Source organism: Ambystoma mexicanum, chromosome 9 (assembly GCF_040938575.1).
Source record: "Ambystoma mexicanum isolate Mex_15411 chromosome 9, UKY_AmexF1_1, whole genome shotgun sequence".
NCBI classification, from domain to species: domain Eukaryota; kingdom Metazoa; phylum Chordata; class Amphibia; order Caudata; family Ambystomatidae; genus Ambystoma; species Ambystoma mexicanum.
In genome coordinates this window covers 1,318,087,656-1,318,104,590 of record NC_090931.1, presented here as the reverse complement: position 1 = coordinate 1,318,104,590, position 16,935 = coordinate 1,318,087,656, and the positions used below count along the sequence as shown (strand labels likewise).

The 16,935-nt window shown below is 42.8% G+C and overlaps 1 protein-coding gene across 1 annotated transcript in view; it reads left to right on the top strand.

Moving 5' to 3' along the window:
* SLC15A2 (solute carrier family 15 member 2) overlaps nucleotides 1–16,935 on the top strand; it is a 384,163-nt gene that overhangs the window by 240,783 nt on the left and 126,445 nt on the right. Inside the window, exons 11-12 of the mRNA XM_069616692.1 lie at nucleotides 6,551–6,640; nucleotides 12,042–12,086. Coding sequence (XP_069472793.1) covers nucleotides 6,551–6,640; nucleotides 12,042–12,086 — 135 coding nt within the window. The remainder of the gene's footprint in view (nucleotides 1–6,550; nucleotides 6,641–12,041; nucleotides 12,087–16,935) is intronic.

Below are 16,935 nucleotides of genomic sequence, written 5' to 3'. Positions count from 1 at the left end.
CAGGTATTCAGGAGAGCAGTTGTCATGCTTCTGGCAGCTCTGAAGCCAGACTGGTGGCCGTGGAGACAATCAATATATTCAGTGTGCAGATTAAGCTGGGAGATGTGCACCTTTTCCAAGAGCTTGCCCAGGAAAGGAGTGATGGAGATAAGGTGATAGTTAGCCGGAGAGGAAGAATCAGCATAGGGCCTCTTCAGGAGGTCGTGCACGAGGGAGTGCTTAACGAGGGAGGGGAAGGTTCCAGTGGCAAAAGAGTGATTGCAGAAATTGGCCAAGGCTGGAGCAAGGGTGATGATGTGGTCCTTGATGGTTCTGGATGAACAGGGAAGAACCTGTTTTGACGAGACTTTCATAGATTGGACTTGTCTAGAAACATTGTCTGGGTTGACCAAGGGAAAGGAAGAGAAGGGTGGAGGAGAGGCAGCCTCAGGCAGGCCAGGAGTGGAGGAGGAGGAAGAGGAAGAGAGGGTGGACAAGACGTCCCGAGTTTTAGTGATGAAATGAGAATTCAAGGTCATACAGAGGACCTGGGAGGGAACAAAAGAGGTAGAGACTGCAGCAGGATTGGTCAACTCCATGCAGGTTTTGAAGAGTTTGGGCGAGTTGTTAGATGCTATAGAGACACAGGCTTGTATGTGGGCTCTCTTCTTTGTGAGGTCAGAGAGTCTGTATTGCCTTTGGAGCAGGCAGCAGGCCAGTTTGACAGAGGGTGCACCTGATGCCCTCCACTTCCTCTCTGCCATCCTGCACTTGCGTTTGAGGGTGATGTGGTGAGAGTCATAGCAAGAGTTACACTTGGATTTGGGCTTCAAGCGGATTCTTATAACAGGGCAAGTACATCAAGAGTGTTAGACATAGAAAGATGAAGGTTATATATGGCTGTGTCAGGATGTGAGTCAGCCAAAGGTGCAGAAGGAGGTTAGAAAGTAGCGGTGAAAGCCTCAACTGACACATGTTTCATGGGTCGGATGACCGAGAAGTTAGGTAGCAGTGCTGGAGTCGGCTTGGCCTGAGGGCTAGAGAGAGAGGTTGGAGGAAAGGAGAAAGTGATCACTCCAAGAGAGAGGAGTGGTGAGAGGGTTGGAGAGGGTGAGGTCTGAGGAGATTAGTGTGCCCTGCAGAGTGAGTTGGGCCGAAGAGAAGGGAGAGAGAGAGAGAGAGAGAGAGAGAGAGAGAGAGAGAGAGAGAGAGAGAGAGGGTTGAAAAGGTTGCAAAAGAATGCTGCAGAAGGACCAGTAGCATCCAAGTGGAAGTTAAGGTCTCAGAGGAGGAGAATTTGAGAGGTAGAGGCAAGGAGGGAGGAGGAGAGGTCTGCCTGCTCAGAGAAGAAGGAGACGACCTGGCCGGGTGGCATATAGATTATAGATAGTGGCCACAGTGAGATAAAGGCCAGGAGAGATAGGGAGCCTGCAGACCAGGCATTCAAAGGAGCAGTAGTCCTACATAGGAATGATAGAAGCAGGAATCCACTCCGGGAAGATCAAGGCTACACCCCCACCGGGATGATGGTTCTGGGTGTGGAGAGAATCTTGTAGCCATCAGAAAGGAGAGTGTCAAAGCTTGTTAAAGACTTGGCCATGAACCACCTCTCATCAGACCGAGTACACCCGAGCAGGTTCTTCCAGGAGACTGCAGATGTCAGAGGAGTAATTGACAGCTGAGTGAGAGTTAAGAGTAGGAATGTGGAGCAGGTTGCCCCCTTTGAAGGACTTCTGTGGAGGGGTACAGGGAAGAGGTACGCCCTGCGGAAGTGTTGCAGGTGTGCCCGAGGATGGCCAGAGGAGGAAGGAAGAGAAGGCAAGGAAGCCAAGTTGGAGGGGGTAGGTGCCAGATGGATGGCGGAGGAATGAGGCAACAGAGTTGTTGGAGAAGCAGCAGAGGCAGCTGTAGAGGTGGCAGAGGATAGATACAGTAGAGGAGCCAGAGAGGGGAAAGAAGGGACAGCAGGAGAAGAAAGGAAGTTGATAAGGCGCAGGAAGCATCTATCAATAAGGAGGAGGCTGGAATGTTTGGTGCCTGGAAGCAAGACAACGCAGAGCAAAATAGGTTTGAATCCCAGCCTTGAATTTAGATACTGGTATCCTGGTATTAAGTGTGTGCTGCATCATGAAATACTTACAGGGTTTATTTTCGCTTTGCTGATAGAACTGCCTATGTGCAACGAGATTTTAAATCACAGCTGTTGTCCGATTGATCATGGCTGAATTTGATTCCCTTAGCATGTTGGCATATGATCTCCTGCTTGAGGGCCTGGGAGACCCAGACATAGTTGATGAGCACTCATTTTGGTGTTGGGGGTCTCAGTTTTCAGGCCACCACCTCCCTATGAAAGTAACTTGTTCTACGGGATAGCAGACAAGATGGGTGGGGGAACTGATATGGCTGGAGCAGTCGCTCCTTAGTACTGGTAAGCCTGACTGGAAGCGGTTGCCAGAATCACTCGGAAGACCATTTAGGAAACTGGGTGATTATGGTACGGACTTTAGTTACCCAAGCCAGTTCTGGGAGTTTGGTCATACTAAGTTGGAACTCCTGAGGGCTCAATATCTTTTTGGGTACAGAAGAAAGAACGGAAATGTTATATTGCTTTGACATAATCTCATTGCAAGAGGTGTGACTGACAGGGCCAATTATACTAGATGGCTACATCATTGCCCAGCGCAAGGCGGTCCAGGGCGTGGGTGGCCGCGCATCTAGGCAGCTGATTGTAACCATCAGGAACACCTTACTAGTAAGCCTCAATAATGTATCTAAATGAAATGTGGGCAAATACAACGCCAACATTAACTCTTTCTTCATTTCAACTTTCTTTGAGGAGAAGTGGGAAGCAGAGGCACTTCGATTTTTCCAGGTGTTTGTCGATACATTTAAAATGGTTTCTGTAGGTAATAGGAGGGTGGCACGTCCACTGATTTACTATTTTGACCCAGTAATCCAGTATAAGAAGAAAATCCTAAGAAGAGCCTTATGTGACCTGGTGGGGAGGGGTTTGCCTATAGCAGAATATAGGTGAGGTGTCAGAATACTCAGGCAGAGATACCAAAATAAGGTTAAAAGCTATAAGTTCATCTTACTCCAAAACGAAGCGGAGAGCATGTTGGAAACGGTAACTAAAAATGACTCCCTTAATTGTTGGAAGGTAATTAACAAGATGAACATTCAACAAGAACACGCATTTAGAATGATTTTCTACATGGATATAGGGAGTCTGACAATGCCATTCCCTTTGTTTGACCACCATGTAATCCCTTGGGCCCTGACCTCATCAGTAGACTTAATTGAGGACACAATTAGAAAAGCCTCTAACTCAAGGGCACCAGACCCTAATGGGTTGTTGAATTCTGTTTTAAAGGGAGATCCCCAATTGTGGGCAAGCATCCTATATATTATGTTCTCAGGATAATGTCAATTGGGATAACTCCCCTGTATTGGGATCTCACAGTGATAGTACCCATTTACAAGAAGGGAGATACAAATAATCCTATCAAGTATCGTCCTATCTCCCTTCTTGATTGCAAAAGTTAAATCTTTGCGGGCCTGGTGCTGACGGAACTGCAAAAGTACCAAACAGGCTTAGGGACTGACCTGAACAGTTTTGTAGGCAACTGCCTGAAGGAGGAATAAATGAGGGTTGGTAGTCTTCCGATATATATAACGGCTACTGATTACTCCCAGGCATTTGACAGCATTAACCATAACCTATTGTGGCGAAATATGAGGGATTGGCTGATTCTCCCTGCTCTTCTTTCAATCTTAGTTCATTTATAGGACTCCACTTTTCTCCAGTTTGGCTGAATGGGCAGGGAGCCCTGACGGAACGCTTTGAATCTTAAAGGGGACTCTGCAAGGGCTGTGTATTGTCTCCTTGTCTGTTCAACCTTTATCTGTCAGACTTTGGTGAATTTCTCGGTACATCTCTTTTTGCTCCACTCAGGATACCCACTCTGATAATACCTTATTGCACTTATGCTGATGAGGTGATCCTTCTTGATAGCGCCCCGGTGGGCTTGCACAGGCAGTTACATTTTATATGAGAGTATTCAACTAGGATCGAACTCAGCATCAATGAGAATAAAACAAGCATTATTAGGTTTCATTATAATGCTAATGAATGAATGGGCTATAGTTGGTCCATAATCAAGGGTAAATGCATATTGAGGTTTTGTTTACTTGGGTTTTGGACTAGATACTGCTGATAATGTGGGCATTTTAACATCACGCATCATGGCCAAGGCGACACGGTTATCCACCCAAATGACAAAAATATATTATAGGTTCTACCACTTTTCCATATGCCTGTTGCTAAAATTGTATAAGATGCAAGTCATCCCAAAACTCTTATATAGCTTGGAGGTTGGTATGAAAACCAGGTCTTTGAATTACAATAGGGTGGGGTCTAGAGCGTGGAAGCGGGCCTTGAATCTTCCCAGTTTGTGTTTCGATTGAAGCCTAACGGTTTGAGTTGGGCATCACTGGGTTCTCATCTGGAGTGGAGGATTTTAATGCTATATAGGAAAGGGCTAGCAACACAAAGGGGGTCTTTATACACTGATTTAGCTGAGATTATGAAGATACCATCCTTTGGCCCATTGATGAATTTAAAAAAAACAAGCCAATCGGGTATTGTTTAGTTGTGACGAATCAATGGACGATCTTATTTTCAACCGAATGTCAGTTAAAGAATGACTGTTTGGCTGTGATTGGATGTTAACAATATCTAAAATGGGATCTTCCAAACTATACAAGAGCCTGTCCCAACATGACAAACTTCTGGGGGTAACTCCAAAATATCAAAAAATGTGTCCTAATGGATTCTGGTGCCAACAGTTCTTGCAGTACAGAATAAATCTGCTCCTCAAGTCACACTGGATAGGGATACAGGAGGATGTCATTTATGTAATAACAATGAGGTGGTGCAGACTAGGGAGTATTTTCTCGTGGCCGGTCCTTCGTTGCAGCCTCAGAGAACGTTGTGGCTAGGCAAATTTATTCATAACCCTAATTATTTAGTAACGGGGGACCGTTTTACTCGAATCTCTATTTGGGAGGAAACTGCAGTGACTATTTCAGTGGTTAAGCTCCTGCAGAATGCAGGCCTCGTTCGAATTAGGTGGTGAATGGAGTGTAATTAAATTGTTATGGAGTATGTTGGACACTAGCTGAATTATTGATGGTGCTTTAACAAATTTACTATTTTATTTGTTTTGTTTTTATGTATTCCTAAGTCTTTCTCTATGTATCTTGAGAATTGTGACTGTTTTTTTAAATCTTGAATTGTACTTTTAAAAATTCATCTTTTTTCACGTGTGTAAGGTTGTGCATGAACAACCAAAATCACACAAAACAATGAAGTGCGTTATAAAAGCTTAGTTAATTAATGAAACCCATTTTCCCTATAGAAAAAGGAAACAAAAGCAGTAAGAAAGGTGATCCAAATATGTGTGTAATGATTGCTGGTGTGCTCCTTCCATTCCACCTCTGGTCTATGCAGTTATTAGGTAGGAACAGTCCCTTTGCTGAACCACTGCGTGTGGTATTAATAGCATCACCAGCAACAAACAGCGGCTAAACAATAAAGCTGTCATTTATATATAATAAAAAACGAGTTGGATGCTTTGCTATTGGCCACGAGTAAGCAAATATTCAATTCAAAATTGGCAGCTGAAAATGTATGCCTTTTTTTAACCTACTGAGAGATAACTGGATTTTGTACAAAAAATGTGCTTTACACAGGCAAATGTTTCATGATAAATTGTGAGTCTTTTTTTGCGATGAAGAGCCATTGAATTCTAAGTAAACTTTTTTAAATGATGGGATTCATTTTTTAGTTAATACATTCTTGTTTTACTTTAAACATTTCACATTGTTGGTTGACAAGTGTTCAACACTACATAAAACGTTTGTAACAAACAAAACCACATTTTTATAAATTCTGCAATCTGTAGGAAGTTGGGAAAGGTGGAGATCGTTTGCCAAAATGTTTTTATTTAACTGATCTATGTTTGTCTGAAAAGTAAATCTGTAATGTATTAACATACACTCCCACCTTAAAAAACGCAAATAACGTTATTTTATAACATAGTATTACGTTAACATGTTTGCAGAAATCTCCATTCCCTAAACTTCTTTAGTGTAGAAACCAGTAGGGATTTTTTTTTAAAATATACAAATTCAACACTTGCGTAACTGTTGGAGAGAATTAATAATAATTTCTTACAGGTTGACAGATACTATTTCTTAAATGTACAAACCGACTTTCAGTCTTGAATTAGAGACTAGAATAAGTCACTTCACTTAAGAATCCAAACATGTCACCGTGCCACCCAGTAGCCATCTCTGGAATCTTGAACTAATCAATTGTGCTTCTAGGCAATTGTAGTGGTTTACATTGTGTTCTCTAGAAATGGTGTTTGTATTGTTATATGGAAATGATGTACTGCAATATGTATCTAGTCTTCTTCTAATACACCTGCCTGATTAAGCAGACATAAAGCAATCGCTGTATTCATCTTTGACACTAAACACCTTTATATTCCATTGTTTTCAACAGAAGCGGCTAATTAAGGAAGTTAAAATGGTGTCTAGAGTATTGTGTCTTTACATTCCGCTGCCAATGTTCTGGGCACTGTTCGATCAACAGGTAATACAATGTAATGAATAATCAGATTCCTTCCATTAGAAGAAATAGTAGGTGTTGGTTATGCACTAGACAAGGACTTGCCTAATTTAACCTCCTTATTTTTTTTGTATTTACTTTTGTATAATCCATAAGATTTTTACAAGGTCTACCCTCCTTATTATTTGTTCCTGAACAAATCATTTCAGCTCTTTGTCTGTCTGCTTCCTTATTTGTCAGAAGTGAAAGTCCCTAGAAAGAGGTTAGATGACATGCTTAAAAAGTACACACAAACTGTACATGTACAGCTATAGCAACAGGTACGTACCAGGAAGGAATGTATCCCACGCCACGAATATTGGTTTACTATGTAATTGTGAAGAAAAGGCTTTTAAGTTGGTTTTACCACTGTATTAACCTGGAGTCGACCATGGTTTTTGGAGAAAAAAAACATGTTGAAGAAACGTAATGGCCTACTTTCAGAAAATAGGAAGTGTGTTTAGCAAAAGGGGAGCATCTTAAGTTAATTCATGTACTTTGACTTTTTTAAGCAATGTGTTAAAATGCTACCATAAATACAGAAGCATTCTAAACAAGATCAGCTAATATTACATTTCATGTGCACTACAGTACCGCACGTTAAGAAGTGTCTTTGCAATTGGCTTCAAGGATATACATATTAGTTTTCTGGAGCAGAAACGGGTTAAATGACCAGAATCAGAGTGTATTTGTACATGGAGCAGTTGCCAATTGCGCGATATTTACATTGGGTGTACCTCTGAATAAACACAAGAACCTGATCATATTTGCTTTCACCCTAGTAGGTACAATCGACCCCAGAAGCAACATTACCCTATGGCTTAATATTAGGGCATGTTACGAACATCACCCAAGAGACAGAACAATTACAACAGATTTAGTAGAAACTAGCTTTCATGTAGCAAGATGTATATTTGTAGAATATAATACTGGGGCGACAATTAATTCAGGGGGTTTGTGTCCCCCTCCAGTCAAGAGGGCCACAACAATTAAAAAGATGTGGATTCTTGATTAACTCTTCTTCTGATTCACATAACACCACTGAAACTCCTCACCCCTTTTGCAATAGGCAAGTCAAGAATCAGGTTGGTGTGCAGAACGAATTTCATTTTATTTTTCTTTAATTAATAGACTATATCCATATTTACACAATCATTATCAAGAAGCATGCCACCTTACTCTGTGGCATAACACCTTTCCTTCCTGACAATACTCCACACAATCCAATTGAAAACACAGTTTGTTTTCTTTATAACAAAATCACAGAATCTCTAGAACACAACAACATGTACAGTTTTAATTTCTGATCTCTAATCCCCCCTGGTAACAAGTGAGAAGAAACACAGCTCTAAAAATACTTCAGAGATTTGGGCCACTCATAAGACTACCCCTAATGTAACGATAATGAATGCAGCACCCTAGAAATGGACAGTCCAATTGTGCTTCACAATATACTTATTTTTTATTTATTTATTTAATGTATGCTTTTGGCTTATTTACATCATTTCACTATACAAAATAAAATTACATTCTTATCATTTTCACATACAAAATAGATTCAATGCAAAGCAGTTAATTTCAATAAGAAGAGATATAAAACATAGTTGTATCCACATCACAAACTTCACAAAACCTACAAAGAGACTGTATTTAAAAATCTGATTGTAGCTTAAATCAACAGTGTACTATTTCTGCTGCAGAGAATCCTCCACTATTCTTCAGCATTTGCCAATTTGTATTGCAATAATAGATGACCAAAATGCAAAGTCCACAGTACAGTAAACCCTATGCAAAATAATAGCAAATGTTTCAATGTTTCAATGTATCAAATTTGGTGGCGATTTTACAAAATCTGCCGGAGCAATCCTTTATTTCAGATTTTTCACGAACGTGCAGCACTTCTAATTTTGGATACAGGTTAAAACGAACCCTTGAGAACTGATTTCTATATACCCGACTCAGAATTATTTTTCAATAGCTAGGGAGCTCATTAAATGCTTTGGATTCATATTTAAAATTAATTTAAAAGGTGTATATTTTGCAGTCAGCCTGAGTATTTATCCAATCAAAGTTTAGATTTAGCAACCATCGGTTTAGAGACCAAGAGTTCCACTGTAACATCTGAAAAATGTAAAATCTCAAGTCAATCTAGTTTCCATTGCACCAGAATTGTATCCTTACCACAAATGTACTTTGTATGGGGGGGACTAACTTAAATAAAATGTAGTGCTTTTCTATTCGTCAAAAGAATAGTCATGTGCAGTGCCTTTCTCTGACATCCCTATGCACTTTCCAGCTCTAACAATATTCTATCATAACCAGCTTTTAGTGAACTACTCTTCTCAGCAAAGAATGGCCATCTTTCCTTTGCTGCTAGATAGTGAACAATCTCCCCATTCACTTTGGAGTTCCTTACCCTATGTGGAGAGTGTGCTTTTAAATCAGCTATTATTACTTTACTGAAGCCTGAAGACACCTTTCTGCCCAGCACAGACTCAGAGGTTCAGTTTACCATTTGAAACCTCCTTCAGCTCTTAGGCAGGGGTTGGGGACCTTTAGACAATTTGGAATTTTTAAATGCACCCCTACACTTTAGGGGATTTCTGGGATGGGCACAAGGGTAATAGGTGATCCACAATTCATTTTAAAATACTTTATCATTGTTAGCACTTGGAATGATGTTGAAGATTTCAAATTTCCCCCAAATTACTCCAGTGTACGTTGCTTATGTGGGAATTAATTCAATTATTAAATAATCAAGAAATGCTAGGGATTTACTTCTGGATGCCCACCCCATGGATGTCTATATAGGGGAAGACATTCATCCAAATAGAACCCAAACAAAAGTTTGTTCTGCTGGAATCATGGACTTACTTCTCTCTCTGGGTCCTGCACAGATGCATCAGACATCCTGGGTTATCTCATGGGAGGCATAGGGACCTGGTTGAACTAGCTCTCCAGACCTGTTGTGGGTGGCCTCCAGCATCAGCCCTTCTGCCTCTGCTCTATGATGGCCCCCAGCCTTAGTCCTTCTCCTGGTTTCCTCCAGATTTTTGTTGCAGTGGAAAATCTCCTTGTCACATCCTTGCCTGGTTGTCTGATCTCATCCCAGTGTATCCTTGTCTGATCCGAAGTTCCCCAGTGTCTAATCCTTTTTCCCCTGGTCTGATCATCTTGTTCCACTGTGCATTCTGTTTTAACCCTAAAACCACCTCCCAAAATATCTAATTTAGAATGGACTGACTCAATGGATAATGATTATAATTGGGCATTGATTGCTATTCCCCTTACACAAGGCCTAGTTCCTTCTCTCTAATTAGTCGATAGGTTTCTAGCCCCCATTTCCGGGAGTTCTTGCTCCATCCATCTGAAATAGCTTTTCTGAACAACTGAGATATGAATTTAAAAATCTTCAACTTGCCAAATTTCTTCAATTTACAGATAAGTGTCACAACTTATATTTCTAAACTGGTCTGATCATGCTAGTCACAATGGACTGTTTCTGGTGTTGGCAGGTGTTTGCATGTGCAAATGATAGATTTTCATGAATTCCCCAAAAATGACTTTAGTTAAAATCCTGATATTTCACAGACAGGTAGCTGATTCAATAAGCTACAATATTCCTGTCTTTCCGATCTGTTGCTTATTCAGGGGAGCTGCAATCACATTTTAGCTTAAAAGTTTGGTTCCCAAGGTTGAATATTGAGGGGATTTCTGGAAACAGATAGGGCTCTTCATATGCTTTTTGAAGACATATGGCCCATCTCTGTGTTTATTACGGCCCCCCAATTTATGAGCAAAATATGATTCTCCATATAATCCTATGGATCTATCCTTAATTATATGCACATTAATTAGTTCAATAAAATAGCACATTTCTTTCACCAAAACGTAGATGTTGCTTGGTCTTCTAGTTTCTGGTGACTTGGTCTGCAATAAAACCCCTTCACATTATTTCAAGGCAAAATGCCTCAGCATGTGTTCCTTATTTTTTTTAACTGAGGGGTATAACTCCACCCCCTAAATCATATGACATTCCCCTGTTGCATGTCAACTGTTAGCCAAGCCGGCACCCCGTCACAAACTGAATATAATTCTGAGCATTTTACAAAGTTCAAAAATCCATGGGCTGCAACTTTGTTTACCCAGTGGTCATCATTTCACCCCAATAATACTCTGTCACAGGCAGAAGTTCCATCCCCTTCCTGGCTTGCTGAGCTTGAACGGTTTCCAGATAGAGAGGTGAAAGAGTGTTTGACCTTTGTAATCTGATGGGAGGATGATTTCTTTGGGTGTTCCAGTACTGGCTGAAGTCAGTCTTATGAACAGAAACTAATGCTTTTAATTCTAAATTATTCTTTCTTTACATGAGGCCTGCTTTAATATATTACATAACATAAAATACATTTCTCTCCAGCACCATGCCATCAATGTACACCCTTGCATTCAGAAATATATTTAAAGTACTCTGGCAATGCAGTTTCCTTTATCATGTGTTCACAGTTCCATCCAAGCTGCAAAAATACACAGACTTCCCCATCTCTGTGTTAGCTAGTCCACACTATAGTCATCTTTAGACATCTGTCACCTGTATTGGAAAGTAGGCCTAATCTCTTTTGGCCTTAGCACTCAAACACCGAGCGCAGTTTTTATTTTTCTGAAGACAGTATTGGGATGTTTGGCACTTGAGAGTTAAATCCTACGCCCTTTGTCTGATATCCAATAGTTTGCTTTCCGTATTTCTGCACCTCGGGGCCCATCTTTAGGCAGAGGCAGCTCCCTTGTATGCTGGTGCTGAAAATACCCCACATAGTCACGCCTTTTAGTATGTCTGTTTGTATGTAGGTACTATAGAGATTTTTTTTAAGTCTCTCTGCATCCGCAATATAGGAGGTCGGAATGTGTAACTAATGACTAAACAAGGCACTGTAGTAACCATGACCTATCTGCCGGTATTGAAGCCCTTCCAAGGCATCTTTAATTAGGGTGTGCCGTTGCTTACAAACTAGGTCATTCATTCTTCTGTACATATCTGCGCACATACTTACACTTCATTATTAGTGTTATGGACTGCATTTGGCAACTGGGAATATCTTTAAAAAAGTTGATGTTCACAAGATGATCTCACAAGGTCTAGAAAACCTCCTTGTCCTGCGATGAAGCCAGAAAGGGGAGGAGCCAAGAGCAAGGTGTCCTTGAGCCAAGCATGTAATGGTCCGCAACAGCAAAGGGGCCTAAACCTTCCAGGGTTTTTACTTTTTAAAAAAAGGTACTCAGCTGTTTCAGAGTGTTGTGGTTTTAGAGTAGGAACCTGCTTATGTGTTTTTATAAACAGTTATGAGTACTACTTGTGTGTGTCGCTAACAGTGCCTTGTGTCTTATTTAGGGATCGAGGTGGACTTTGCAAGCTACACGAATGCATTCTGACTTTGTAAGTACATTTGAAATGTTTGGCAGGCCATTTAGTTCATGTTTGTTTGCTAAGCAATGTTGGAAAAAGGCTGATATTGTTAAAATGAGTTCTATTTATGAGCCACCCCACTCATCTAATTCTCTATGTTTGAGATAACCAATTGAGGACCCAATTAGGCATCTGTATTCACATTTGCCCAAAAAACTACTAAATCACACCCAAATTTGGCGTACATTTTTGGGGTAGAAAAAATGCTATTCAAGTTGCATGTTTAGGGAACACCTTCTAACAATCGGGGTTGAGAGGTGTTGGGACAGCCTTCTATTTGAGTGGATTTAAATCGTATCACTACAGCGCTTCATGCAATACCCCAAGAAAGCCATGTCTAGGCTTGACGAACTGTTGTTCTGTGATATATCAAAGTTGCACACAGAGGCGTCTTTGTAGAGCTGTTTATTCATGCAGGGCCAGCAGCGCATAGATAGCACCGAGTTATACAGTGTAGAACAGACACCACTTCTTCTGAACTCACACATCCAACGGCTGCACAAGGACTCTGACCACAGGTGCCATGGCCAGTATCCCGTAAGCAGTCCTGATTCCATCAGTCAGGCTGGAAGATGCAGGATACAAGAGGTTCCTGTGCCAAGGCCGGGGCTTGGGTATGATGATGCAAAGGGCCCCCTTCTTCTGATGCACTGCTAATGATACATGTCTGCACTGTATCTGACAATGACGATCCAATTGACAAAAAGTATTCTTAGTGATGGAAATAAATCAAAGTTGCCCCCAAACTGTGAACTCAGTGCAACACTGTCTTTATTTCTTATTTCATATTTAGCCATCTCCATCTGTTAAGGTGTACTTTGAAAACAAGATGTGCCCCCTATATGGTTTAGTATATTTGCAACTCTCCTCTGCGGGTAGTTTTTTCTTTAATTTTTTTCTTCGGGAGCTTAAGTAAACACTATTTTAACCAATGTATTTTCAGTGTTCTATCTTGCGGCAGTGCCTTTGAGAGTGATTTAACATATTAAATTCCCCATGGCACTCGAAGTATAATACTATTGTGGAGGTATGATCATTTGGGGCCCCGTGACCGATAGACTCAGTCAAGGCAGCCTCCTCTCTGTTTTTTTCAAAACCCATTAAGATATTCTTCATCGAGGACACAGATCCCCATAGTGGTCTGAGGTATTGAAGTAAAGCTAAAATGACTCTTGTATTTTATTTATTTATTTATTTATTTATTTATTTATTTATTTATTTATTTATAGAGTGCCTTACACCAAGGCGCTGTACAGTGGAACAACATAATACGAGATAACAACAACAAGATAACAGTGGGAGCAAAATTACATCATGAATCATTCGACAAAACAGTGCAAAGAGCAATTAACTGAAGGTGGGGGGGAGGGGAGTGGGATTAGGTGTGGGGGTGGAGATAAGTTGGACGAGGGTAATGGAAGGGAGAGAGAGGAGGAGGAGGAGAGGGGAGAGAGAAAATCAGAGGGAAGGGAGAGGGGGTGAGGGGGAGGCGAAGTAACGAGGGCATAGGGGGAGTTTTAAAGGAGGAAAGTGAATGAAAGGGTGTGGAGAGGGAGGAGGAAGAGAGTTAGAGGGGAAGAAAAGGACTTCGGTTTTATCGGTGTTTAGAGAGAGAAAGCGGGAGGACATCCAGTTCTTGATAGCAGTGAGGCAGGAGGAGAGTTTAAGGTGAAGGTCAGTTGAGACGGAGGAGAAAGAGAGAAGGAGTTGAGTATCGTCAGCATAGAAATGGTGGGAGATGCCAAACGAGGAGATAACAGGGGCAATGAGGTAGGTGTAAAGAGAGAAGAGGAAAGGACCAAGTACAGAACCTTGAGGAACACCGTAAATAAGAGGGAAGGAAGGAGAGGTCTGGCCACCCCATGATACAGCGAAGGAACGGGAGGAGAGGTAAGAGGATAGCCATTTTAGAACAGGGCCTTTAAACCCGAAGGAGGAAAGAGTGTGGTGCAAGAGTGGCTGATCGACAGTGCCAAAAGCTGCAGAAAGATCAAGGAGAATAAGGATAGAGGAATGCTTGGCATGTCGAGCAGAGAGGAGGGAGTTAAGGACAGAGGTGAGAGCAGTTTCTGTGGAATGTTTGGGACGGAAGCCAGATTGGAAGGGAGGAAGGAGAGAGGAAGTAGTGCAAGGGATGAGAGCTGAGAGTAGGCAAGGCGCTCAAGAAGCTCAGAAAGGAATGGTAGAAGAGAGATAGGTCTGTAGTTAGCAGTGATAAGTGGATCGGCAGAGGGTTTCTTTAGAATAGGAATAATCATTGCATGTTTGAAAGCAGAGGGAAAGGTTGATGAGGAGAGGCAGGTGTTGAAGAAAGTGGTAAGGTAAGGGATAAGAAGAGGTGCTTTGGTTGGGTTGCTTTGCTTGGTGCTTATATAATTACTTCTTGACATTAATTTGTTAAACAATTGCATACTCTGTGGTCGGCTGTCACTCTGAAGGACCACCCTGACTCCTGCCAATCCAAGTGTCTTTACTAGGGTAGAAAACCTTCTAACCTTTCCTCCCACCTCTCTCTCTCTAGCCCTCAGGCCAAGCCGACTCCAGCACTGCCACCTACCTTCTCGGTCATCCGACCCATGAAGTGTGTGTCAGTTGACGCTTTCACCGCTACTTTCTCTCCTCCTCATGCTCCTTTGGCTGACCCACACCATGACACAGCCCTCTCTAACCTTCATCTCTCTATATCTAACACTCTGGATGTCTTTGCCCTATCATAAGGATCTGCTTGAAGCCCAAATACAACTGCAACTCTTGCTATGACTCTGAACGCACCACCCTTAAATGCAAGTGTAGGGTGGCAGAGAGGAAGTGTTGGGCATCAGGCATACCCCCTGACAAACTGGCCTGCCGCCTGCTCCAAAGGCAGTACAGACTCTCTGTCCTCTCTAAAAAGAAAGCCTACCTCCAAGCACACGTCTCTGAGGCATCTAACAACTCGGCCGAAATTTTCAAAATTTGCATGGAGCTGGCCAATCCTGCTGCAGTCTTCTATTCCATCCCAGGCCCCCTGCACGACCTTGGCTTCTCATTTCACCACTAAAACTCAGGATATCCTGTCCACCATCTCTCCCTCTACCTTCTCTTCTTAGTCCTCTACCACTACTGGCCTATCTGAGGCTGTCTCTCCTCCTCCTTTCTTCTCCTTTCCCCGGTTCACCCCAGACAATGTTTCTAGAGAAGTCTGATCGATGAAAGTCTCGCCAAAGCAGGTTCTCCCCTGCTCATCCAGAACCATCAAGGACCACATCGATACCCTTGCTCCAGCCTCGGTCAATTTATGTAAACACTCCATTGCCACTGGAACTTCCCCCTCCCCCTCAAGCACTCCCTTGTGCACCCTCTTCTAAAGAAATCCTCGGTTGATCCTTCCTCTCTGGCTAACTATCTCCATCAGGAAAAGCTGGCCATCTCCCAGCTTAATCTGCATACTGAATCTTTTGGTGTCTCCATGACCACCAGTCTGGCTTCAGAGCTGCCAGGAGCACGGAAACTACTCTCCTGAACACCTGTGAAGACCTGCTCTCCAATCTTGACTCTAATCTCCCTTCAGTCCTCATTCTCCTCGATCTATCCTCTGCTTTTGATACAGTCAACCATGCCATCCTACTCAATCGCCTCCATGACAACTTTGGTATCACCGATCAGGCCCTGGCCTGGTTGACCTCCTTTCTCACTGACCAACCCTTTCAGGTCCAACTGGCGTCTTTCCTCTCTACTATCTCTCTCTCTACTTGTGGTGTTCCCCAGGGGTCTAACCTCTCTTACTGGCTTTTCAACCACTGCCTGGCACCTGTTGCCCACTGCATCACTACTTTCTTTTCCAATTTTCAGTGTTAAGCGGATGACACCAAGCTCTCTTTCAGGCTCCCCTCAGCCACCTCTTCTCCTCTCATACCAGAGTGTCTGGTCGCAATTCAGAAATGGTGTGCTGCCAACGATCTCTGCTTTAATGACAGTAAGACTGAGATCCTCTTCATTGGAACACTTACACCCTCCTTTACTCTCTCTCTCTGGCCGCCCACTCTGGGCCGTCTTCCTGCTCCTTCCTTTGAGGCTAAGAACCATGGTGTCATCTTCAACTACACCTTCTCCTTCTCTCCTCACATCTCTGACATCTCTAAGAAGGCAAACCATCAGATGCACCTCCTCAGAGGTATTCTTCCTTTTCTCACTTTCCCCCAGAAGCGCAGTGTCTCCAGAGCAGTGTTCCTCTCTAGGCTGGACTACTGCAACTTTTTTAATCTGCCTGCTTCTACTCTTCGACCTTTACAGCTTATCCAGAACAGGACTGCAAGACTTTTCCTTGGCCTCAAGCCCAGGGATCAAATCTCTCCAGCCCTGAAATCTCTTCACTGACTCCCCGTGGCTGCAAGGATCATGTTCAAGACCCTCTGCATCGTCCACAGGCTTTCTGGGGTCTGGGACCACTCTACCTCCAACTTTCTGTTCCTAAACATCTTCCTTCCCTAGCTCTCCGCTCATTCACCTCCAACTCTCTGAGGGTCCGACGCTTCTCCGAGCAGAGACTTGGGTGCAGATCTCTCTCCTCAGCTGGGGCCTCCCTCTGGAACAGTCTCCCTGCCTCTCTCAAACTTGAGGAGAACCACTTCCGGTTCTGGAAGCAACTCAAGACCTTCCTTTTCGCTTTCTCTCTTCCTCTCCCCTGCTGACGTACCTGACTGCTCCGTGCACTGGTCACCTGGATACCTTCTGAACTCGGGCCCAGGCTCCTGCATGTCCTGCTGCCCTCGCACCGCCTCTGGGCTCCCCCAGCACTTAAGGGTATGTACCTGCAACCCTACAGTCCCTTCTCTTTGTA